The sequence below is a fragment of the Euleptes europaea genome, chromosome 7 (genome assembly GCF_029931775.1).
Source record: "Euleptes europaea isolate rEulEur1 chromosome 7, rEulEur1.hap1, whole genome shotgun sequence".
Classification (NCBI taxonomy): Eukaryota; Metazoa; Chordata; class Lepidosauria; order Squamata; family Sphaerodactylidae; genus Euleptes; species Euleptes europaea.
In genome coordinates this window covers 61,220,962-61,248,074 of record NC_079318.1, presented here as the reverse complement: position 1 = coordinate 61,248,074, position 27,113 = coordinate 61,220,962, and the positions used below count along the sequence as shown (strand labels likewise).

General features: G+C 41.6%; 1 protein-coding gene across 1 annotated transcript; it reads left to right on the top strand.

The window, feature by feature from the left end:
- Positions 1 to 7,610: 7,610 nt before the first annotated feature.
- POLR1B (RNA polymerase I subunit B) lies at positions 7,611 to 25,214 on the top strand. The gene is made up of 15 exons (XM_056852673.1): positions 7,611 to 7,787; positions 9,081 to 9,248; positions 10,147 to 10,293; positions 11,442 to 11,574; positions 12,294 to 12,430; positions 14,255 to 14,478; positions 15,469 to 15,640; positions 16,969 to 17,140; positions 18,395 to 18,676; positions 19,217 to 19,350; positions 19,646 to 19,816; positions 20,483 to 20,639; positions 22,032 to 22,228; positions 23,032 to 23,285; positions 24,305 to 25,214. Exons 1-15 carry the CDS (start codon positions 7,611 to 7,613, stop codon positions 25,182 to 25,184), a joined length of 3,405 nt encoding a protein of 1,134 aa, XP_056708651.1. The 3' UTR covers positions 25,185 to 25,214.
- The last annotated feature ends 1,899 nt before the right edge of the window (positions 25,215 to 27,113 follow it).

Sequence of the window (27,113 nt, the reverse complement as noted above, 5' to 3'; positions counted from 1 at the left end):
GGTCAGTGCAACCCATGAAACTGAGCACCAGCCATATATTGTGGCCTGCCAGGTGTTTGACAATCTTCTTTTGTTGTCATTGTTTTTCTTTTGTTTCTTGTGTTTGTTTTTGCAGCTAAAACAAAAGGTTTGTTAAGCCCCTGGTAGAACACCATTCTTGACTGGTCATCTGTGTTCAGCTTGATTGGTTACTCTTATTCCTCTAAGGCATCAAAACCCTGTCACGTTTATCCCAGTGCTGAGGACTGAATGTGATCTTCCATTGTGAATGTTCACATTGTTTGGGCTCTTTCTTCCTAATTATTTTTATTTTTAGATTTGCCTTGCATTTCTTTTTTAAAAAGCTACCAGAAAGGAACACTGCCAACTTCTAATTCCAGTACTTTTAGTTAATAATCCTTTCAATTTTGTTGGATTCTTTTCCTAGTTTTAATATTTCTGAGGCTCCAGAGTAACAGCTGTTAAAGACCACTGTTGCCGTCATTGTTTGGTAGTATTCCTGTGCCACTGTTAACTAGCACCAAGAGAGAGTATGTGTTGGGGATCAACAGCTGGATGTTCCAGGGAAAAATCTGGTTCTCATGAGGAATCCCAAGTCAGCCACTTCGTTGGCAGCCCTAAGGTGGGAAAGGGGATTCTGTCCAAGAGGACTTGCTACCAGTCTGTTTTAGGGAGCAATGGATAGGGCTTGGCCTTCCTACAAAAGTAGTTGCCCACGAATGTCACATATGTTTATGTTCACCAAAAGATATGCCCAATCAAGTTAAGGTAACTTGTTTAAGAGGTACTGTACAACACCTTTGTCTGTTGACATTAAAATTAAGATCTTACTAGTGTGTTTCAGCATGTAACCCATTGTTGACATGTATAGGTAGGGCAGCATCTTTAACTTTCTGAAACATTTCCATGAATTTTTAACTGTCATTCTCATGGTGAATAGCTTTTAAGATTCAATGTATGATATAAAGAAGTTGACAATGTCCCTTTTTAAAGGCTCTGGATGAACATTAGCTGTGAAAAAGACTGGTTGAGTTCAGTGTAACATATTAAAATTTGGTTTTTGATCTTGAAGGAACCTAAGAGGTATGCTGGAAAATTTAGACATCATGTGTATTCTGTATTGCATTTGTGCTGTCTGAAGACTTTTCACTAGAATCAAGACATGTAATGCAAATATATACCCTGATCCACTTCATATTTACTTAGAAATACATACTGTCGACTTAGTGGGACTCACTTCCTGAACATTAAGCATAAGGTTGTGAATCTGGACAGCTGTAAATTTACAGTGCACTGCAAGCTGAGGCAAGTTATAAATGGAATAACGACAAGACTTGGAAGGAAGCCCACTCATTAAGAGTTCTTACCATGCTGGACAATGTCAGAAGTGTATCTTGCTAAACTGAAATCAGATAATGTGTAGTCCATTATTTTAGTGCTCCAATCCTAAACCTACTCACTGGGGAGTAAGTCCAATTGTACTGTCTGAGATTTGCTTCTGAGTAAACGTGCTTAGGATTGCATTTTAAGGCTTCATTGCTGTGTACACCTGCTTAGGAATAAGCTCCTTTGAACTTGTTAGGATTTATAACCAAGAAGTGTAGGACAGTAGCTACCAACAATGGTGATTGGGAATGGTTTGCATGCAAGTGAAACCAAGCAGGTCCCTGTTGTGCAGTTTTCAGGCTTCCAGCTAGCTTCCTTGAATGTGCATTGAATATGCTGGCATAATTTTGCACTAGTGTTAATCTTCACAGAAATTTGACTTGTGAAGCATAGCTGCTTTTGGATTTGGCCCCGACAGGTGAATGTTAACTGACGCTTACCTTGCCACACTGTGCTGAATTTAACTGTCTCTAGAGCTCTTTGGCCATTGCTGCAAACATAGCTACAGAAGCATGTCTTGGACATTTTATGACTTTTTAGATCTTAAGAGCTTTGGCTTACCTTCCAGCACCGTAAACAAAACCAGGCCAAACTGTCGGGATCTGTGATGGGACTAAATGCAAATACTTCACCTTAATGGAATTTAGAATTGATAACTCTTTAACCAGCCTCTGTTCTTGAACAGCTTAGTTAGCATGCTGATATTTCTGCAAATCAAAATATTGTTAAAAACACAGGAGTGGGCCAAACAGGCTTTCCCCCCCCTGCTTAGATGGAAACTCTTGGGTTGTAGATAAGCCTACTTGATATTTCGGGCTATCCCTTCATATCCTTGAATGTGTAATGGAGGCAATAACTAGCTCCTTGAATAAAAGATGGTCGGTCTGTGACTCCTGAAATAAAAATATAGGCTGCCTTCTCCCCCAGCAATCTTATGAGAGTGGTTTTCAAACGTTCTGCTTTCACAGAATATTCCCCATATAGATTCATCAGATATGGAACTGTTGTATATCTGCTATGGGAATGCTTGTGCTGCAGAGGATTCTGGGGATGTTCTGAGGTACACTCTCAATTCACACAGGATGCTGATCAGACCTGTTGGGCCTCCTTACCACTCTGCATGAACTGAGAGCTCACCCTAGAGCACATTCAACACTTGCATTGCTGAGGAAGTTCAGGCTGTTGGTCAAGCTGCCATTCAGGGAAACTTGCCCACTGGTATTGATCTACTCATTGAGTAGCCTGATTTAAACTTTTGAGTAACCCAGTAAACCTCAGAACACAGTTTGAAAACCAATGCCTTGGGGCATGTCCACACAAGGATTTTTCAGGTGTGGTCATTCAACTGTTTTGGATAGCCTATCCTTTTAGTGATTGGTGTCTGTATCTTGATGGCTACGTTATATCTTCTACTTTTTCTGTCAATGGATGCTGTGGTGTTAATGTCTCAAAAACTGTTTATGATTTTCATTTAACTTCATTGGCCATGCCAACCTGTTTCTAACACGGCATATGTTACTCCATTCATAACCTTGATTTCCCTTTCCCCACTGAAATTTCAATAAATTGTAATTTAGATGGTAGAGGAAGTAAGCTGTGAATTCCATTGGAGTATGAATTATTGGATGTGAAATCACACCACAACTTTATTGATGCAGATAGCTTAAAAATCAATGCATTTAAATAATTACAAGGTTGTACTCCCATAAGGGTGGGAGATGCAGTTTTTACTTTAGAAAATAAGAGACCTAGATAATAGGGATTTGGATAATTGAGGTGTTACTGGCCTTTAATTCGGTTTCTGAATATCTTTGGCATGTACACTTGTATGAAAACGGTAGCAAGTGAAACCTGAGGTACTGGTTGACTTTAAGGAGTTTTCATAAATGTAGGATTGCAGAAACGTTCTCCAAACTATTAATGTACCAAATTGCAATTTCCATTACTATGAAGGCTTTGTTTGTGTAGTAAGAAGGAACTGTGGGAAATCCTTGTCTAGGAACACTGATATAGCACATACAGTTAAAATACGTTGTTTAAAAGGGCTGTACCCCATTTTAAGACAATTTTGTGTATGCCCACTTTGATATTTGGGTATATATTTTCTTCACTGTAAACTGTGCGTCCTTTGTAATGCGGTGGAATCATACGTATTGGAGTTTGATGTCTTGTCAAATCCAACAAAAGTTATAGACATTTGATTTTCTACTGAACAAACCTTCAAAGCAATAGACATGGAATTAATTCAAGTACTAAGGTATAAATACCCATATTCTCAATGCAGACATCATGTACATGTGTTCCATGAAATGATGAAAGTGTTGTATATTAGATAGTGAAAAACAACAGTCCTGATTACAGAATGAGCTTGTGATCAAATGTAAGATCTGAAGTCTTTTTTAAAAAGTGCTTTGTGTAGAGACATGTTGCCCAATTTTTTTTAAAAAGCCCACAAAATACCTAAACAGGAAACATGGGGGTACTGCTAAGTTGACATCTGTACATTTAAAGCCACCATTTTCAGACTGTCAGATTTAATCTTCATTATGGTCTTTGCTGTTGTGACTTTGCTTTGAGGGTTGGGGCTCAGTGTTGTTACTTTGTTTTGATATGAGACAGCTTTGGGATATTTGCTGAGCATTATGTGCAATCCTCCTTTGGTAAGGAATTTTGTTTCTTTTTTTTGGAATAAGAAAATAACTTTTCTGCCTTACACTATAAAATGTAGAAGGTATTTGCAAAATAGAAACCCTTTTGAAATTTAAGGCACTTTTTTTACCCCAAAGCACTAGAAATATTGAGCTGATTTGAGAAAATAATATTTAATCCAGGGTTGCCATTGCTGCTACCTCAGATGGTTTCCACGAATTGATTTCTTCTTTATACCTTCTTACATCTTAATTTTTGGTTCTAATTGAAGCTTCAATGGCACTTATGGAAAAATTAAAATGGATGAAATGGAAAGAGACAGGAAAGGCCGCTGTACAAAGGTACTTTCCCAGCAGCAGGAAATGTCCCCTTACAGTGGCTGTGCAAGAGCCAGCATGGTGTAGTGGTTAAGGGCAGCCTAATCTAGAGAACCAGGTTCAATTCCCCACTCCTCCACATGAGCAGCGGACTCTAGTCTGGAGAAGGGGGTTTGTTTCCCCCTCTCCACATGAAGCCTGCCAGGTGACCTTGGGCCAGTCACCATTCTCTCAAAACTCCCTCAGCCCCACCTACCTCTCAAGGTGTCTGTTCTGGGGAAAGGAAGGAGATTGTAAGCCGCTTTGAGACTCTTTAAGGTTAAAAAGAAGGGATATAAAAACCTCTTCTTCAGCAATATGAGGTAGAAGATCAAGAGGTGTCACTTTCTCAGAATGGTAGTGGCACCTGATGAATTTCTGCTTGTTATGCAGCTGTTTGAAAGCACAGAGCCTCTTTTAGGAAACAGGTGGCAACTCATAGCAACCTAGGGAACAGTGGATGGACACAAACATATACACCTCATCCCAGTAGGAAACACATTTGACCCTTCCGGTAGTGGATTATCTTAACTGACTGGATGTCCATATAAGAAACTGGCAAGATCTTCACTTTCCTTTTTTGTCAGAAGGAAGTGATAGAATAGGACTTGTTCAACAAGTAAGATGCCATGAAGCTGCGATGTTGAAGGTTATATATGAAGCTACTCTTTCAACATATGCGTGTGTGTGTTATGGGATGGTACAGTCTACAAATTGAGTGACATGGTACAGTCTACAAATTGAGTGACCCCTTATGGGGTTTTTAAGACAAGAGACTAACAGAGGTGGTTTGCTGCACAGCAACCCTAGCATTCCTTGGTGGTCTCCCATCCAAATACTAACTAGGGCTGAGCCTACTTAGCTTCTGAAATCTAGTTGCAGCTGTTCCAAATAGATATATGTTTTATGTCATAGCAAAATATCCTGTTCAAATTTTTTTGTTTGTCTTCAAATTATTGTACTGTGGTTTTTGTATGTTTGTGTCTGACAGAATATGTGATGGTAAGCAGTGCATGGTTTGCTGAAATTTGTATTCAAACCTCTATGAAACAAATTTTTAAAAATAATAAAACCCAATTTTTCCTCATTGAACATGTGTCATTTATCTCCACCCCCCCCCCCCCAAAAAGTACCACTAAAAATATGGGACCACAGGTATTCAAGAAATATATAATCAACTTTTTACTTTTAAGAACATTACCAACTGCTTTAATGTTAGCTGACCTTACAAATCTCTATCTCCCTAAATGAATGGGGGGTATGCTTCAAAGTAGACACAGATTGTGACTACCTACTGGAAAGAGTAAAAAAGAATTCTAACGTTTGTTCACTTCCAGCGTTGTTTGTGTAAAGTGCCATCAAGTCGCAGCCTACTTCTGGTGACCCCTTATGGGGTTTTTAAGACAAGAGACTAACAGAGGTGGTTTGCTGCACAGCAACCCTAGAATTCCTTGGTGGTCTCCCATCCAAATACTAACCAGGGCCGAGCCTACTTAGCTTCTGAAATCTGACAAGATCCGTCTATACCATGCTGCCTTCCCTTCCACTTCTAACATTAGATGTATGCTATGTGTCATAGCCCTCTTGGTTGGCAAAGCCTACCTTAGGTTTAAAAAAATACTCTGTTTTCAGCAGAGCTCTTGTGAGGGTTGCCCACCTCCTAGGGCCTGGGGGGGAATCTCCCAAAATGGCACCACCCTACGTTCTGCAGTGACTTTCCCATCTGCCGCCCTGAAAGAGTGGGAAGATTTCCTTCAAAATGGATACTCTCTTGACAGGGAGTACCTTATTATGCCCATTTAGAAATACAACCATACTCTGGGTTAAAGTTTGTCCCCTTTTAAAATAATGTTTGGGTTTTTTAATTGGTGGAAGTTGGCTTTCTCAGTTACCCAGTGAGCCCCATGAAATGTGCAGAAATGGACCTAGCTCTTTAGAAATGTTTCACTTAACACCAAGGATTCTTATCTGTTTTGCGTTTTTAAAATATCTAAACCAAGGCAGTGTATGTGTTAGAATGGGACTTGAGTTCAAATTACTCTCCCCCCTCCCCTTTATAAATGATTTATGAAACAGTTTTTGTAGGAAACCGTATCTAAGATGCAGAAAGAATTAAAACAGATAGGGCTGGGATTATTTTTAAGGGCACTGGTGTTCTTGAGTAAAGTGTGGCTTTGTGGCTTTGCTTCTCGGGCATTTGGGAGAGGGAGAGGTTGAGAGAGAAAACACACAGCCTTCCATGCTCATCCTAAACTATCATTCCAGTACCATATATCGCTGCTGCCTTTTTTTTAATGACTAAAACTAGGGTGAGAGAAAACTAGGGTGTTGAGAAGGGAGAGAATATGAAGCTGCTTTATACTAAATCAGACTATTTGGCCCACGGTGGGCAACATCTACTCTTTTTTTTATTAAAAAATTTTTTTCTTAAGTCACATTCAATTTCAATATTGTCATCTTCAGTTACATAAAATAAAACCATTTCAAACTAATCAGCCTAATCAGTATCGACTTTTCTGACTTCCCCTCTCCCCTCCTCTATCAAATTAATATCGATATAACCCCCTCTGTATTTGTTTTCTAATTCATTATAATTCATTATATCATTTCTATAAACTACATATAATCATCCTATACACTTTAATTATTGAATACTTCATCCTTTCAACATTGATCAGTTGAATTAGATTAAATCATAGCCTTTAACATCTCCCATATTTAATTCGTTTTCACAATATGTTATCCATGCCTCCCATTCTCTCACATATTTTTCATTGACTTTTTGATTCACTAAAGCAGTAAGTGGCAACATCTACTCTTGACTAGCAGCAGTAACCCAGGGCTCCCCGTTTTCCGCATAACCAACTACCTGATCCTTTCCCTAACAGGAGAGTGACTTTGGGAGGTCACCTTCTACGTGCAAAGCAGATGCTCCACTGAGCCAAAACTTAAGCAGTACTACTACACCAGCTGCCCCTTATACGCCTGGAGAAACAAGCTAGAGCGCCACAAGCGTACAGCACGCCGAGCTCTCACGACAGCGCCGCCCTCCTCCGAGCCCACGTGGCGCCGAACACGAAAAGCTGTGGTTGGGCGTCTTCTACGCGCAAGGCATTTCGGGAGCGTTCTGTTTTCCTAGCGAACTACACGTCCCAGCAAGCTCTGCGAGCCGTTTCCGGCGGAGGCTCGCGCTGTCGTCTGGTGCGCTCAGGAAGAAGCATGGAAGCCGCGTGCAAGTGGCGGGATTTGCCCGGTTCCCCCAGCCTTAAACGCTTGACGGAGCCGGGCTACGGGCTGGTCAAGAAGCAGCAGCTCTCGGCCTTGCAGGAACTGACGCGGGCCCACATCGAGTCATTTAACCATGCCGTGGGCGAAGGGCTGCACCGGGCAATAGAGGTGAGGTACTTGCAGGGAAAGTGGGGCAAAAGGGTCTGTGGGCGAGTAGGTAGGCAAGAAAGAAAGAAATAGGTTGGGCAGTGAGCCCCGCTGTTGTATTTCCTGGTGCCCCTCTGCTTCTTGCATTCCTTCTTTGGCCTCTTTCAGTTATAAGAAAAATACATTAAACATCAAAAGTATTTTCTTTACTGTTGCTAAAATGGTTGGAAGGTCTAAAAAATCCAAAGCCACCCTGGCCTATGTACACAGCACCAAAATGCATCTTGGGGATGCATTTCAGAAGCTTGAATGGAACCGGAAGAGGCAGCGTGGTGTAGTGGTTGAGAGCGGTGGTCTCTAATCTGGAGAACAACTGCCCTCCTCCTTCTCCTGGAAGCTTTGGGTTGGCCAGACACAGAGCGCTGATCCTGGCTTTCTTTTGGAGCAGGAAAGGGCACTGTTGCACCAGGTGGAGGCGCCCATTCAGAAACCCCTGTTTGTGTCATAGGCTAGGGTTGCCAACTGCCAGGAAGTAGCAGGAGATCTCCTGCTAATTCAGCTTATCTCCAGCCGATAGGGATTAGATCACCTGGAGAAAAATGGCAGCTTTGGACATTGAACTCTATGGCATTGAAGTCCCTCTCCAAACCTCACCCTCCTCAAGCTCCGCCCCAAAAACCTCCCAGCGGTGGCAAAGAGGGACCTGGCAACTCTAATCATAGGCAGATTCTTGGCTTGGAACCAATCATGGTATTTTCTATATTTTCTCCAAAATCCCAAAGTGCCTGCAAGCTAATTAATGTTGGGGGGCTCTTGGCTAGGGGGTGAACGAATGGACAAAACTGCCTTACAGCAAGTCATTGACCCATGTAGCTCTGTTTTCTGAGGTCTTGGGGAGAGGAATGTCCTCCCTAGTCCTGTTTTTATCTAGAAATGCTAAGGATTTTCCAGGGTCTTTTCAGTAGAAAACATGTGTTCTGTTGCAGGGCTGTGGCCCTCCCTGTAGCATCATGGGTGATGAGGTCACACTACAGAAAGATGAAGAAGATGAATAAAGCTTCAGTTTCCTTTTTTAAAAAGTAAACACTCTCCACCCCTGCCTGGGGACTCCTCATCCAAAAGATGGGAAGCAAAATTTACTGGTAGCTGTCTTGGGTCATTTAGAAGGGGACCGAACCAAAGTAGTACTTGTGGAACATGTTCCATTAGAATCTAGTATACATAATAGTTGCCTCTGACATGATGGGCTGGATTTCTTATATGCTGTTTGCTTCTAATGAGTGTAGGTGACCTTTGGATTAATTTTCCTTTCAGGCCATTCCACCTTTAGAGTTTGCATTTAAGAATGATCGGATCACTTTGGCAATTGTTGGTGCCGTGATCAGTCCACCTATGGTACCAAAGGGCAGTATATGTAAAGAACTGAAAGTTTACCCAGCGGAATGCAGGGGGCGCAGAAGCACCTACCGTGGGAAACTGACGGTGAGTAACAATGTAATGAAATGATGCTTCATCATGTTCTGGGCATCTTTATGTACACCTTAGAAACCCAAGAGGTTTAAAAACTGCATGTGTATTTTGGAAATGGATAAAGGGTGTATAACTGATAAGGTGAGTGGCATTATAACTCGTAGGCTGCAATCCTAAGAACACTTTCCTGGGAGTTAGCCCCATGACTAGTTTATGATCAGACTTGCTTAGGATTTCTCCTATAGTCACCTGTTAAGTAGCTGTAGTCCCGGGTTTCCTTCCAGAGAACAAGCAGCTAACAAGTGTAAGAGGGAGAATCCACATTATGGTTTAAAGCAGAAGATATTTTATACAAGCTGTTATTAATATACCATTCATAAAATGTTTTATTATGATGGTTTATTTTGTAAACAGCCTCGGGGAAATTCATTGGAGGGATGGCATAGAAATGCACTAAACAAATAAGATCAATGGTCATTGTTTATACTGTAGGTCACCAAACAACCTTTATGGCAGTGTGGGAATTTGAACCTGGATCTCCCAGATCCTAGTGTGACCCCCTAACTACCAATGCTGAGACAGGATGGGAGGGTGAATTTGCAAAGTAAGGGGGGGAAGGAGGATGAGAAACGCAGGTTGGTGTTAATGCCACACCTTCTCTGCAGTGGGTCATCCCACTTAGGATGGAGATGCACCATATGGTTTGTTTCACTCTTGTTGGGCAGGTCTCAGTCATCTATCCAGGTCAGTTTTAAAATGTGTGATGTTTTGTAGGTAACTTCTTCAGGCACAGTATTGTTTACCTTTGTAAAATATTTACAGTGTAACTGTTCTTTTCTCCTGTTTCTTTTTTAATCCTTTCTCTTATATCTGTACTTTTCTAAAATTATTCATATTTTTGTCGATATAGGCTGATATTAGCTGGTCATTGAATGGCACCCCTAAAGGCATTATTAAGCAGTCCCTCGGAAATATTCCAATTATGGTGAAGTCCAAGCTATGCAATCTCTATGGCCTTTCTCCCAAAGAATTAATCAAACACCATGAGGAGGAAGAGGTAATGGTTAATCTTGTTGCTGTTGCCTGATGCAAGTTTACATGAACAAAAATCCCTCTAAGGATTGAAGCCTTAGCCAGAGTTCATACTGTTTAATGCTCTGTCTGTCAGTTGATTAGACTAGATGGCCATCTGTCAGCAATGCTGCTTCTATGACCTTAGGCAGTTCATGAGAGGCAGTTTATGACAGGGATGGCATCTTGGCCATCTTCTGGGCATGGAGTAGGGGTCACTGGGTGTGTGGGGGTAGTTGTGAAATTCCTGCATTGGGCAGGGGGTTGGACTAGATGACCCTGTGGTCCCTTCCAACTCTATGATTCTATGATTAGATTTAGTCTATTGATGCCTTTTAATATGAAAATAAATGTGCTTATTGCCAAAACTCCAACATTGATGCCTTTTTAAAATACTGAAGTATGTGTGAGAGTGCTAGTAGACCAAAGCTACAATTTGTTGAGATGCTGACATAATGCTGCCAAATCAGACCATAACCACCAGGACGTGTACCCCATGGGCTGGTCTGTCTCCCATCAGTCATAGGCCTTTCCCCTTTCTTTAGAGCCAAACTAAACGTGACAGCATCCTCATGACCACCACGAGGATGCTGACACCATTTTAAAGACCTTTAAAATGCTGTGAGGGCCCAATCCCTCCTGAGCTCTTGTCCCGGGGGAAGGCCCACACACAAGTGTTTAGTTTGCCTCTCAGTTTCTGTGATTAACCATGACACCTCCTCTAGTGTTTTCAGTAAGCATGGGTAGGAAAAATTAACAGTTTATAACCATGTTTAGAAGTACATTTACAAACTGTAGATCGAGCTGATACAGCATACATGGTACAGACCTTTAATACTAGACATAGCTACCTTCAAAACTGAAGGGAGGGGAGATAGAGGACACCCCTCCTCTCCCAACTGTGGTTAGCCTGAATAGTATTTTGGGTCCCTAGCCATTGTTAAGGAAAAGCTATCTTTTTCATTCCCCAGTACTTCTAACCAAAAGAGCCTGAAAATGTCCTAGTGTGCCTTTTGTTTGAAGCTCTGTGAATTAAAAATTTGCCTTTGTTAATTATAACTAAAGCTTAAATTAACTCCTGCAGCTCTCCTTAGTACTAAATGCTATGTTTTTTAAAAAAAATTATTTCGGCAGGAAATGGGAGGCTATTTCATAATTAATGGAATAGAAAAGATAATCCGAATGGTAATCATGCCAAGGCGCAACTTCCCCCTTGCAATGATAAAACCGAAGTGGAAATCCAGAGGCCCTGGCTACACACATTATGGTAATGGTTCTAAATTATTGTATGTGTTGTTACAGTAATAGTTTTTCTCCTCCCACTGTGCCTGCTTTAATTCTGTGAGGCACCCTTATGCAGTAAATAGAAGAACAGCTTCTCTGGCCCACACCCATCAGACATAGTCAATCACTTCTTCTCAGGTCATCAAATGCTTAAATAACATCATACTACAGCCAAAGTGCATTGGAGGCACCACATAGCTCAGGAGTAAAGCATATACTTGGCACCCCACGTCTTCAGTGGCAAGGCTGTCTGAGGCATCAGAAACATGAGTCATATATTCCATGTTGTCACTGTTTTCATTTTTGAAACATTAATGTTAATTGCATGGTAGTTAGCAGAACTAAATTGTCCATCCCTTATATCAGTTTGTCATCATTAAGCATATGCCTTTTCAGTTTTACAGCAATTTTGATTTTTTTTAACTGTTAAATTGTAGAAATAAGTTTATTGTAAACACATATGTGATTGTTTGCAGCTTCATCTCTTCAGAAATTTTATTTGGACTAGCTATATCAGTCACACGGTGGTTCAGTGTGGGGGGAAACAGGTTCTAGATTCGCTCTGACTTTGAAGCCTATGAAGGGCAAACAACTTGTAGATTAGTCATGATGTTCCCTTTTAACTTGTAAACTGCTCGTAATTGTTTTAGATGGTAGCATGATGTAGTAATATTGAGGTTTGTTTCTTTTTGGTGGCATTAGGCGTCTCAATGCACTGCGTTAGAGATGAGCACACCGCTGTTAACATGACCCTTCATTATCTTGAAAGCGGCACAGTGATGGTGAACTTCATTCATCAGAAACAGTTGTTCTTTATCCCACTGGGATTTGCGCTGAAGGTATTGTAGTAATTATCAGTACATTAAAATCCTTTCAACGTTTATGGACTACTTTGGCATGGGGCAATAACCCTGCAAATAAGTCCACAAAAGTTACTAGCGCTCCCACCCATGTATACTAAACAATATATTACAAGGCAGAATAATAAAGGGTAGAAATTGCCTGGGGTGTTGTATGAGCTCTTCAATTAGCCCTAGGGAAGGTGGGGAATGGCTTTCCCAACTGAATTCTTTCAGACCATGTTTTCATCCAATTTGGGGTCCCCAAGGCAGCAAACATTAAAACATTTCAGTCATGGGCAACACAATCTTGAGGGCCACCATGATGGTGGCCAATGCCCCATGGTACACCATGGAGCTATGGAGGATGAAATAGGAGCTGAGATGACTAGAGTGAGTTTGGCAGAATACTCATGATGAAGCTGCAAGAGCATCTTATAGGATGTTTTTGAGATCCTTTGAGATGGCGGTGAAGTCTGCTAAAAAGGAATTTTATGCAGCCTCCATCACATCCACTAGCTCACGCCCAGCACAATTGAGGGTGATTAGATCATTAACATCCCTCTCTGAGGGTTTACAAAAATCTAGCAATTGGGCTATTAGCTGAAGCCTTTTGGAGCTGTTTTGCACATAAAATCTTGTCACTCCGCCAGGATGTCCTGGCCAACGTGGATACGGTTAGTGAACTGGAAGAGCCTTGGCCATCTTCTGGTCCTGTGTTGGACTACTTCAGCTGACTCTCCTAAGCTGAGGTTGAAAGGGTCCTGGCTGCTCTGAAGCCTATTGCCTGGCTCCTCGACCCGTGTCCATCATGGCTGGTGAAAGCTGGCGGTGATGGGATTTGAGCTCCCCTGGAGAGTGTTATCGACCTATCCCTGAGCTCAGGCATTTTCCCAGAGAGGAGGCAGTGGTAAGACCGCTCTTGAAAAAAAATCCCTGGATCCTAATATTCCATCCAACTGCCACCTGATCTAATCTACCTTTCCTGGGTAGGGTAGTTGAGAGAGCAGCAGCAGAACAGCTTCAGAGCTTCCTGGAAGACACATTGGCCCATTCCAGTCCAATCTTCTGGTGATCCCTGGCCAAAAAAAACATCTGGCTGTCCTCAGCCAGGGCCTTCTCAACTCTGGCCCCAGCCTGGTGGAACGCTATGTCCAGTGAGGTTCAGGCCCGTGGGACCCAAAACAATTCCGCAGGGTCTGTAAAACTGAGCTGTTCCACCAGGCATATGGTTGATGGTTCTCCCATCTGGCTAGCTTCCCCTTCTTCTCTTCTACCTCCTTTCTCCATCTCTGCTATTTCCTGCTAATAGTAAAAATTGTTACTGCCGCTTATGTTGTTATGTTGTTGTTATTATAGATGTATAGAGGGTAGGTTGAACTAGGCATGCCATCAGGAATAGGCACTCCAGTGCAGCCCTGTTGCCACCCCCAGACAACATTTTCTGAGTGTTGGGTCCTGGAAAAGTATCCCTCAAAAACTGGGTGCTGAAAGGGCAGGGGTATATGCATTGCAGGGCAACATCAATCAGTCCATGCTAAAATTTCTTTGGAGAGACTATTATTGGATACAATGATAATGTTGACTGTGATTTATTATGTCATCTGTTCGCTCCACTTTAGAAACATTTTGTGGATCTGTTTTTAACTGTCACTGTAGCTCACTTTGAGTCTGCATCTGAAGAAAGGTGTGTTAAAGTACTTCATCTAAACAAACATTAGATGCTGGTGTTACACAGTTACTGACTTCAGACAAACTGACACCTTCACAGCATATAGCTCTGTTTTCTAATTAATTGGTTCCAACCTTCTCTCTATGTTCCAGGCATTAGTTAGTTTCTCAGATTTCCAGATTTTTCAAGAGTTGATGAAAGGAAAAGAAGATGATACTTTCTACAAGAATTGTGTGTGTCAGATGCTGAGGCTGGTGGTAGAAGAAGGCTGCATCACACAGAGACAGGTTCTCAACTTCCTGGGTCAGCGCTTCAGAGTGAAACTGGAGCTTCCCGAGTGGTACACCAGTGAACAAGTTGGAGAGTTCCTATTTAAGTATGTCTAAGTCACTTCCAGGTGTTCAGTATGCAGTTCATAACTACTTATGTGAGAAAACAAAGTCCACTGATGAATGATCATAAAGTATCCATTATGATCAGTAAGATTCTAAAGCATTTTGAATGAAACTGTTCCTCACAGGGTAGTTTTGAGAGATGTTGCTCGTACCAGTTTGTTTTATCTGTTGTAGTTTGTGTTGACATATTTAAGAAGAGCCCTTCTGGATCAGACCAAAGGCCCGCCTATTCCATAATCCTGTTGCACACTAGCCAGCCAGATGAAATCAAGATCCTTTGAAGGTAGCTGCTCTGTACAGCTATTGTAGCTAATGGCCATTGATAGATCCCATCCTGTCTTATCATATTCTTTTTAAAGCCCATTTATAAGAACATGAGAAGTTCAGAACCAAAACAGTTTGGAAATCTTTAAATCCAACTATGAATGGCCCCACACCAAATTTTTGGCCTTTTTTGTGTTGTATCTCTGGAGTTGATAAAGCTTTTCAGGTTCAGAATATTTTAATATCGAGAAGTTATACTGCTAGGGAATCTGTAATTCGAAACACTGAAATCCAGTAACTAGAATAAATTAGCTATATTAGGCTGTTTCTCAGTCCTTGTTTATATATATTTCACCCCCAAAAAAAGAACCACCAGTGCCTGGTCTACTTTTTTTTGTGACAGTTCTTACTAAAAATCTTTACCCGCAAAGCTGCTGTTCTCACTAAGGAAAAATAATGTAATTTTGGTTTCTGTCTTTTCCAGTAAAGATGATCTCTAGCATTATGAATAAGCAGCCTTTGCACATTTTCTAACCGAGACAGCTTGCGTTATCTTAAAAGTATCAAAAAGATGGCAAGGATAGCAGTTGATTAAAGTTACTGGCAAACAAAAAATCTGAAATAGTAAATATTGTTTGGTTGAAAAGATCAAAAATGATAACTTTGGAAAATTAATCTAGGGGTGATTATTTTGTCTGTCCCTACAGCCAGTGCATCTGCATACACCTGAAAACCAACGCTGAAAAATTCTACTTGCTTTGTCTCATGACCCGGAAACTGTTTACTTTAGCTAAAGAAGGCTGCATGGAGGAAAATCCTGACAGTTTAATGAATCAAGAAGTGCTCACTGCAGGAGAACTTTACCTCATGTTTTTAAAGGTATTACTTGAGAGTGCCGTGTTTTGGGTTTGTTTGTTTTTAAGAAGTCCAGCCAAAATTTTCCATTTTATATAGCTAGGAACACACAATAGTAAGTTTTGTAAGCTATATAAAATCTGCATTGGTTTAGGCTGCATCTGGCTACTTTGCTATCTTCTCCCGTCTTCATTTTTAATAACCTCAGACAGTACCAAGGCACCTAGGTACATACTGACTAAAACACATTTGGGCTTGCCCTGCCTTGAATCTTATATAAATGGGCCCTTTTAGCCCCCCTGGCTTATCGCTTTCCACCCTGGATCACATTGTATTCAAAAGTCACTTTTCACAGCTAAATGTGGTTACAAGAATACAATGTTTGGCTTCCGTCAGGAAACCGGAGGGAGCTGTGCCTCTGCCCAAGATACCACTCCCTCAATAAATTGTGGTACATACTGCTTTGTGGTGTGTGTGAGGGTGAATGCAGTCTCAAGCTGTAAAGCTGGAGTAGCCAAATGCCTAATATAGTTTATCATGGAACCCCCAGGGTACTGACCGTAAGGTCTCTCCAAAGAGCTTGGGAACCTTACTCAACAGGTAGTAGCCAAGAGCCCTGGGAATTCTTTCCCTGTAGTGCAGGGGAGCCAAAGCGAGCCACTCTTGTGCTGACCCCACAGTTGCATCAAAGGGGTTTTGATTCCTACAGAATAAGTGTTGAGAGTCCCTTGTATAAAATGACACTCTTGGTAACTTCACAGTAAGAACTTCACTCACTTAAAGAGTTAGCCACACCAAGTAGTTCAGTTCCCTAGGAGGAGATTTTTGTTTGTACTTTGGTTGGTTACTCTGGTGAAGGAAGTTTAGCTACCCTGCTGGTGCTCTGTTCTGATTGTTTCCTGCTGATATTCTCCTGAGTTCTCTCCGTCATAGGTTTGCCAAGAATTCACCTCTTAAGAAGCCACAGTTGGTTAACAGTGTGAGAAGGCAACTTCCGCTCACATATTTGAGTGCTGCAATGAGACAGCCAGAAGTGTCAAAGTGGCTTAATGGTTGTTACAACAGTACTGTTTATTTCCTCCCTCCAATTTTCGCTGTGTATCACTCTTATAATCTAGGTTCCAGTGTGTTCAGATTCACTTAGCAAATTCACTGAAATCTCTGGTATTTATTTCCATGACCACTCAGGAGACAATGTGTGGCAGGCCTAGTGCAAGTCGAGGTGTATTTCATCCATCCCTGTATTGGTCCAGGAGTGTTCCTTATCACATGCTCATTTGTAACATGGCAAAGTATCATATAAACATTGCTTGCACTTGAAACATTTTCTCTTGTTGCATCCTATATCGTAGGAGAAGATGGAAGCTTGGTTACAGTCTGTTAAAATAGCCTTAGAAAGAAAGGCCCAGAAGACACATTTAACAATTAATCCAGAAAGCATGATGAAGATTGTTGGCATGGGGACAGATCTTACAAGGCTGTTCGAATACCTCCTAGCCACTGGTAACCTGCGATCTAAAACCGGTAGGTATATTGAAACATAACAAGGCCCCAAGGTATCTAAAGCTTCTGACCACAAATAAGATAAAATATACTTTTAACATTCAGGAGGGTTCCCTTAAGTTAGAGAAGAATTTTCTACTTTTTCATGCTGTCTATTCCTCTGGACTTCAATGCACACACCCCTTGCAGATTGCCATTAATCAAGGTCTCTTGACGCCCTAAATTCTTTTCAGAAGTGCTCAAAACAATGCCAGCTGTGTGACACTGTCAGAGTCAGTGGGCGCTTTCACACATGCCAAATAATGCATTTTCAATCCACTTTCAATGCACTTTGCAGCTGGATTTTACTGTGTGAAATGACAAAATCCACTTGCAAACGATCATTGAAGTGCATTGAAAGTGGATTGAACGTGCATTATTCAGCATGTGTAAAAGCATCCAGTGAGTCAGAAACCTTGTTGAATTGAATTTTCTTGTTGAATTGAATGGGTTTGCTTCCAAAAGAAGTCCATGAGTTTGTGCTTAATGAAGTAACATCAGCAAGGTTAATACTTGCCCAAAATTGGGAAGAAAAATATAATCCCAAAGAAGGTGGAGTGGTTGGAGAAGCTGCCAGAGTGTATTCATCTGAGTAAATGAACCTGTCTTTTATGAGGCTAAAAGTCCAAAAAGTTGAAAAGTGGAATTTTTTTGTCTAGAATGTGCAGTTAATTTGAGCTTGTATACTGTGCTGTTGATGTATTTTGTAGTTTGTGTAGATCATTGTATTTTATTTGGCTTATTTTAGCAAAGGTTATAAAACATTATGGATAGATTTTTTAAAAAACCTTGTGATAATTTTCCCTTATGGTATATTAAATCTGCTATCTACTAATTCAACATACGTGTTAGGGGCATTTCACAGGTAAGGTATCGATATATCTGATAATCCACATAACCCCATCTGTGGCTACTTAAATTCGGAAATTGGGACCATGTACAGACAAGATTGATCTTTCTACAAACCTGGCTAAAACATGGGCAAAATGCGCGGTGAGAGCGAGGCGACCTCTGACAGGTGGAAAAGGCAAAGCAGTCATTGGGGGTGACCGCGGGGAAACGTCCCTGCATAAAAGGCCTCTGTATTTGACAAATGCAGCTGTATCCTCATTTTAGCGAACCTCCTAAAATTCAGTGCATTTTAAAAGTGATATACTTGGCTGACAGATGTTCATAGCAAAGAATTTTCTTTTTGTCCCCTCTCTTCCCCCACTCTCCGCCCTGTCCCCTTCCAAGGTCTGGGGATGTTGCAGAGCTCTGGTCTGTGTGTGATTGCAGACAAGCTGAACTTCGTTCGCTACCTCTCTCATTTCCGCTGTGTGCACAGAGGTTCCGATTTTCTCAAGATGAGGACCACCACAGTGCGCAAGTTGCTGCCAGAGTCCTGGGGTTTTCTTTGTCCTGTGCACACCCCAGATGGGGAGCCCTGTGGCTTGATGAATCACATGACAGCTACGTGTGAAATAGTAACACAGCCTTCCTACACAATATCCCTGCCGCCTTTGCTTTGCTCCCTTGGTATGTATTAACTGACTTGGTTCTTAGTAATTCTGTTAAGGAAAGGAAGTCCTAAGGACTGCCTTTTGCAGAACTACAATATTTATATATTCATAAAGTGCATTTGGAAGAATCTGGGGTTCCTCCGTGAGAAGATCAGCAACAGCCAGCAAGTGTTTATGAAGACTGCTTTTATGTGCTTCAGATTTTGCACCACAATGTACATATACTTGTTTGTGTGTATAGAGAACAGTAGTAATGTCTGTGAGTTCACAGGCAAAGTCTTCCTATGTATTTTGTAGTAGAAAAGAGCAAGAGTCCAGTATCACATTAAAGACTAACAGAATTTTTGGCAGGGTATGAGCTGTGGCTCACGAAAGCTCATACCCTGTCTGAAATTTTGTTAGTCTTTAAAGTGCTACTGGACTCTTGCTCTTTTCCACTGCTATTGACAGACTAACACGGCTGCCCACCATGATCTATGTATGTATTTTGTGCTGCTAAAGATTTTTGCTGATGACGGTATTGCCGCTTTAACCATTGTTCTGTTTCTTTCCATAGGTGTCTCTCCAGTTGATGGCATGCCAAGCCAGTCCTATGCAGACTGTTACCCGGTTATGGTAGATGGCTCTTTGGTGGGCTGGGTAGAGAAGGATCTAGCTCCTGATCTTGTACAGACACTCAGATATTTTAAGGTTAGTCTTGCTTGATTCAACTACGTTATAAAGTGACCATGTTATTGAGCATTTCTTGAATATTGTTGCTTGTATCTTTTTGGACTTGAAAATTATTAGCAATTACAACCCTTACTTTTTAAAAAAAATTGGCACTATTATCTGTCTATATTTGTTACTTTTGAAGATATATTTTGCTGACTGCATTTGGCCTCTTTAGAAACTTTTGAGGAATGACTTGCCTACTTTTGCAGCTCTTCTCTGTTTCAGGAAATTAAATTAAGTAGTTGAATATGTTTTTTGTATGTGCAAATAGACAATGCAAGAAAAGAGAATTCCAGTTTGGACAGAGGTGGTCCTCATTCCAATAACAGGGAAACCCAGCCTGTACCCAGGGCTTTTCATTTTTACTACCCCGTGTAGGATGATGCGTCCTGTACAAAACTTGGCTTTGGGGAAAGAAGAATTGATTGGCTCTCTGGAACAGGTACTGTGCATGTTCTTCTAATCATACGTGTATTTATTGATTAAGGCTACTACTGTGAATCTGCTCACTGATGTAACTTATTCCTTAGTGGCTAGTTGAGTTCCTTCCACCTTTGTTACTTTTCAGTTGTTTGGGACTCAAACTTGCATTGGCAGCTGCAGTTTTCCTGTGTAATCTCATCTTACAAACTTCTTATGTTGAAGGAACTACAGAGTCATAGCTGTTGCAAGAAGCTTTCCTAACAGGAGCTGTTGAATTAACCTATTGGATTTTGATTATGAATCTGACTCAGGCTCTGAATTCGCTTTTGACCTGAGGTCTTCTCTAAGCTGTTATTTATTCATTACAGTATTTATACCCCGCTTTTTTGTGTGACTCAAGTCAGCTTACAGTAATAATTAAAACATTGCAAGTCAACACCAAAATAAAATAACAAACTACAAATACTTTGCTTCCCTTCCCTCCCCCCCAAAAAAGACCTGCATTTCATCAGAAGCCCTGGCAAAAAAAGCAGGCTTTGCAGCGCCTCTTAAAGATCTCCAACAAGGGACTGCCTGGTACTAACAAGCTTGGCTACCAGCCATAACTGCAGGAAGTTGTTCTGTGGGTTTGACTGCCCTCCAAAAAGAGTTTGAGATTAATGTAAACCGAGTTTTTTTTTCACAGGTCTTCTTGAACATTGCTGTGTCTGAGGATGAAATTGTATCTGGAGTGTTCACGCACCAGGAGCTCTTTCCCCATAGCATGTTAGGTGTCGTAGCAAATTTCATTCCTTTCTCAGACCATAACCAGAGTCCCAGAAACATGTACCAGTGTCAGATGAGTAAGTATTATAAACTTTTTTTTTTTAAGTACCCCTTCACTCACCCTGAAAGTTTTCGGGGTGGCTCCCATCAAATAAAAATATTTTTAAAAAATCAAAACCCCATTCCAAACTTCTGGGGGGAAATAAACAAAAAAACCTAAAGACAGAACAAATCCATCAGTGCATATAAAAGCACAGAGTCCTAAAACAGAACAAGGGGCATACCAGAGCAGAATAACTAATGAAAATTAAAATATAAGATAATAAAAGCCTAACAAGGAGAAGAGTCAGTTTTTATACCCTGCTTTTCTCTACTGAAAGTCTCAAAGTAGCTTACAATCACCTGCCCCCCCACCCCCTGCAACAGACACCTTGTGAGGTAGGTGGGGCTGAGAGAATTGGGAGAGAACCGTGACTGGCCCAAGGTCACCCAGCAGGCTTCATGTGGAGGAGTGGAGAAACCAACTCAGTTCACCCGATTGGAGTCCCCCGCTCTGTACCCTGCTGGCTCCCAACAGCCCTGACCTGTTTCTGTATCCACAGCATTGGGTCCAAGAGCAGCCCCAGACTTCCCTGGACCTGCTACTATTAAAATTGGCAAGAGAATCGGTTCAGAGCTACTGGCCCTTCCAACCAAGATCATCTCTGTCTTTTCTGAATTCACCTTTAACTTGTTGGTCCTTGGCCACTTGACCACAACATCCACAAACTGCCCCAAACTGATGCTTTTGTGTCAGAAGAACTGGGGATTTGGGTCTTGAGGCCAGTAACTTGGATAGCACACAAAGGAGTGCTAATTAAGCCCTGAACCATTTCATATGTATATTGAAATGTATATTTCACTTTTCCACTCAAAGGGTTATCAATGATTTACAACAAAAATAGAAAAACCTCATTTACGTACAATAAATAACAAAAGTGAAGATGGAAAACAGCAATGATTTAGACACCAGCTAGGACACGACGTTTACTACGCAGACTATGTTTACAGGGTGGTTTGCCATTGCTTTCCCCTATCTGCAGCAAGCTGGGTACTCACTTTACCAACCTTGTAAGGATGGGAGGCTGAGTCAACCTTGAGCCGGCTACCTGAAACCGACTTCTGTTGGGGTCGAACTCAGGTCGTGAGCAGAGCTTTGGCTGCAGTACTGCAGCTTACCACTCTGCGCCATGGGGCTCCTTGCAAATGTCTTACTGGGTTTTAATTCCTGTTGCTAGTTTGCCTTCGAGGACTATGGACAGGCTGCCTATATGTAATAAATAAATACATGCAAATGAGTGCCACAATGCTGGATTTCTGTTATATTTATGGAAGACCCAAGATCTTAAATACAAAAGACATTGTTCCTTTATAGAACAATTTTGTATGTGTACCTTACCCAACACCACCAATTTTTGTTCTTTCCTCAGGCAAGCAAACTATGGGGTTTCCACTTCTGACCTTTCCATACCGGTCAGATGACAAACTCTACCGGCTTCAGACCCCTCAGAGTCCCTTGGTGCGGCCATCCATGTATGATTATTACAACATGGACTCTTACCCAATTGGTACAAATGCAATTGTTGCTGTTATCTCCTATAGCGGCTATGACATGGAAGATGCAATGGTAGGTCTTCAGTCAAAGCAAACTTTGAAATGAACTTTCTACTTTATCTGATGAGCTCAAGATGAAGATAATATTTTTATTAAAGTAGAACTTGACCTTCCTGATAAAAATGTAATCATTCCATGAAGAAAGTTAACTTTCATACCTATGAACAAAAAAAATAGGCCTGCATATCAGGAGGTAACTTTGAGCTCCTACAGCTGGCAATTAAGGTCGTCTAAGGGAAATCAGGCACTCCAACATCCACTATCTCACAGAAACAAGTTAGTTGTCCTGGAGGGCCCATGAACAAGGTATAGAGGCCAAGGCATTTCTCTGGTGTTGCCTTCTAGCTCTGGCACTCAGTGTTACTGTGAATGTGGAGGTTAGCTACCATGGCTAGTGGTTGTTGTTGGATATATCTTCTAGGAATTTGTCTAATTCCCTTTTAAAGTAATCTAATGGTCCATCAATACATCCAGTGGTGGTGAGTTCCACAATTCAGTTACTCAGCTTCACTGGATGCCCCCGAGTCTTGGTGTTATGGGAGAGGGGGAAACACTGCTCTCTATCCACTTTCTCCTCCCCTTGCGTAGTTTTATAAACCTCTGTTGTGTCCCCCCTTAGTCATCTTTCTTCTAAATTATAAAGCTCCAGACCCTTTAGCCTTTCCTGAGAGGAAAGGTGCTTCAACCCCTTGATCTTGGTTGCCCTCGTCTGCAGTCCTAGAGACATTATTGCTATGTTTCCTTGAAACCACAGAAACTAGCATTGCCTGTCTCTTAAGGTGTTATTTGACTCTGGTTTGCATGACTTTTTTTAAGGTTATAAACAAAGCTTCATGGGAGAGAGGGTTTGCTCATGGAAGTATCTACAAGACAGAGTGTATTGATCTTGCTGAAAAAGTTAAGCAAGGATCCGAATATCTGGTGTTCGGGATCGGTCGTGATAGCCCAAATCCTTTGAAGAATTTGGATGCTGATGGTCTGCCCTACGTTGGGGCCAAGCTTGAATATGGGGACCCTTATTACAGCTATCTGAACCTGAGCACAGGGGAAAGCTTTGTGATCTACCATAAGTAAGTTTAGATTGCTGCTGTTCAGCTACGCTTTCCTTAAGGAAGTCCTGAAAACTGTTTTGTAAAAACTGTGTAACATATAACCTGCTATGCTGTGTGTCCTGATCATTCCAGGGAATAATACCACATCCCAAAGCCCTGAGAAATACTTTGGAACGGTAGACTTTGATGAAAAAGTGTGGTTTGATTAAAACTTTTGGACTATAGTTTTAGCTTTTTTTTAATTGATAGTGTTTATACATATATTTCCCCCTTTTTTCAATCTTTTTGGTTTCCTAGTCTGTTCTGGGTTGGAATTTTCTCCCCTCCTCTGTTTTTGTTTTCTTTCTCTATCAGCAACTGATTAGCCCATATTGTCTGTCACCATGTATCAACCAACTGTTCCTAGACAGAGTTGTTATTCCTGCTCAGACTAGTTCTACTCTGAGAGAAAAAGGCCGTCTTGTTCACGTCAACCATGATATTTCACTTCTGCACTCTATCTGGCTGATCATTTCTCAAATGCCAAGCATCTGATCTTTTGCATTTATAATTTATGTATTGTATTTTTATGCCACCTTTCTTCCAAGGAGCTCAGGGTGGTATACAGTGGCTCTTTCCCATCTGATCCTCACAGTCACCCTGTGAAGTAGCTTAGGATGAGAAAGTGACTAGCCCAGGTCATCCATTAAAGCCACCAAGGGGGAAATTCAGCAGTTCTAGATGCTGAAGCCAGGGGGCATAAAACAAATATCAGTGTCTAATTGGAGCAGAACACCTGCTGCTCCAGCTAGGGCAAAGGTAACCATTAGCAGGTATGGTTAGGAAATGGTCTTGAGGAATTTAAGAGTCAGAGTGGAAGATGGAGGTTTAGACTGAGAAGAATTTGTTTTTTATTTTGCTAATAAATTTATTAGCAGGCTCTTCATGTCTCTTATGTTGTCTTTTGCTTATAAAGCTTTTCTTCTAGAGATCACATGAACTAGCTTTCCCACAGAAGTTCTCGTGATGATTCAAATCTCTTTTTTCCTCCTCTTCAGGAACAGAGAAACCTGTTTTGTGGATAACATCAAAATATGTAGCAATGACACAGGAACGGGAAGATTCAAAAGTGTTTGCATCACCCTGAGAATCCCGCGGAATCCAACTATTGGGGACAAATTTGCCAGCCGGCACGGGCAGAAAGGCATCTTGAGCCGACTGTGGCCAGCTGAGGATATGCCATTTACAGAAAGTGGAATGGTGCCGGACATTCTCTTCAACCCTCATGGCTTTCCATCCCGAATGACCATTGGCATGCTAATTGAGAGCATGGCAGGAAAATCGGCAGCGCTGCATGGACTCTGCCACGATGCCACCCCCTTCACATTTTCTGAAGAGAACTCCGCCCTGGGGCACTTTGGTGAACTGCTGAAGGCTGCTGGCTACAATTACTACGGGACTGAGAAGATGTACAGTGGCGTCAGTGGATCAGAGCTGGAAGCAGACATTTTCATTGGAGTGGTGTACTACCAGCGCTTGAGACACATGGTCTCTGACAAGTTTCAGGTGAGGACTACAGGAGCCAGAGATAAAGTCACCAACCAGCCCATTGGTGGAAGGAATGTTCAAGGAGGCATCCGCTTTGGAGAGATGGAGCGGGACGCTTTGTTGGCTCACGGAACATCCTTCTTGCTGCATGACCGCCTCTTCCACTGCTCCGATCGCTCGGTGGCCCACGTGTGTGTTGAATGTGGCAGTTTGCTTTCTCCTCTGTTGAAGCCCCCACCCGCTTGGTCCACCACCCGCATTAGGCAGCACGTTTGTACCGTTTGCGAGCGGAGCGATACCATTGAGACAATTGCTGTGCCTTATGTCTTCCGATGTTTTGTGGCAGAACTGGCATCCATTAACGTAAAAGTGAAACTTCATGTGAATTAATTGTGGCAACATGAACAGTCACTTTTTAACTTTGGAAGAGCAGCAAACTTCTGCTGTAGATAGTATAAAAGAGCTGTTGACTCATTATGAATTGTCTGATTTTATGTATTTCAAAACCAGGCAGGGTTGGTCTACTAAGAAATCAGACTCAGACGTGGGATGGTCACGTTAAACTTCGTGCAAACTAGCACAATTCTCCAGGTTTTTTTTTTAATAAATGATTGGAAGGATAACCTTTTTCAGTTTTAAATGTTTTCATTTGCTCTGCAGATTGGAGAACCAAGTTTTTCCCCCCATGCTGTAGATCTTGAAGTATGACTTATGCCAACAACAGGGGCACCAAAAAGAGGCCAAGAAGTTAAAGATGAACATTAGGAAGCAGTTGGGAGTCTAATAAATCACGACATGTGCCTTTATGTCCAGGATAGTGGTCCAGTATTGAAAGACTTGCTTAATTGAAAACGAAAATTAATGCGGCTGCAAACATCATCAATCCTGAAATGTGATGCTGGTAACTTTTCAGGCAACATTTTCCTTCCCCCAACTGCAGTTGAGGGTTCTGGCCTCTGACTTTAATGGAAGGGGCTCTGGCACAAACAAAAATAAGCTTTAGTTATGTCACAGAAACCCAGTTCTCAGGATGATTGTTCCTCAGTTTCATAACTAAGCTTCCTTTGCAGACATCCTGCAGTGCCTGAGATCATGTGTCCCTCCCCGCTCGATCTTTGTGCTACAAAAGCCTTCCCTCTTTGCCCAGCTCACCCATCTTGATGGGCATTTTGTTAGTAGCAGGCAGTCTCACTGTCAATAGCAGCTGCCCTTGCCTGAACTGTCTCTGTGCTTTGGGTTAAACGGCACTGCCTCAATGACTCAGGTGCATCCTTTGCTTACTGCTAGCCTTTGGGGGTTGTTATAACCGCTGATTTAGAGATAACATTTTGAGGGGTTTTTTTCAAGCAGACATAATGTCTCTGAAGTCATGTCTTTCCCATAGGGCGTCTCCAGAATAAATTATAAAGTAGTTACTATTTCTGCATTAGATATTAAAATGCTTAAATAATGGTCACGTTGCACTGCAAATGGCTTAAGTTTTTGAATTTAAGAAATTAAAATGCCCTTTAAAAACTTTAAAAGATATTTTTGGTAGTATCTAGGGTTTAAAATATTTATTTTCCACCTTTCTCACCAAGGGGAACCCAGAGAGGCTTACATCAGTCTCTCTTCCATTTCATCCTCACAACAGCCCTGTGAGGTAGGTTTGGCTGAGTGACTGGCCCAAGGTCACCCAACCAGCTGACATTGGCAGAGTGGAGATTTGAACCTGTATCTCCCAGATCTTAGTCGGACACTCACCACTGTACCACACTTCCTTTAAGATTATTCGGATCCAGCTGTTTCTACAGTGTTTTCTTGCATGCTTAACTGGCAAAAGCACAACAAAATATGAAAGATAAAACTGCATACTAAATTATGCAACAAAATTAAGCATTAATATAAATTTGCTCAATTTACATCAGTATACAGGGTCACAGGATTCAACTTTCCTGGATTGCTCAGGTCAACAATTTAATTTTTTTTAGCAGAGGTACAATAGGATTTCACGTAACTTAGTGGAAATTTATAGAATAGCCAGCAAGGAGAACTTAATTACAGCTTAACCAAATCCATTATCTCAATGCCCCTTGCCACAAGCTCCAAGACCTTGCAAACCAGCAGGGATTAACATGCAGTAGGGATATTGCATCTCAAACACGCACAACCACCAATTCAGTGGGCCTTGGTTAATGTTCCTGGTGTAAGTGCAAGGCACAAGAGATTTCTGTTTATCAGGGAGTATTTTCCCAGGGTTTGGGCCTGCGGGCCATTTGAGAAGGTGTTGGGCTCTTGTGTGTTGCAGTGATATTTAGCTTCTGGAGTCCAGGAATGTTC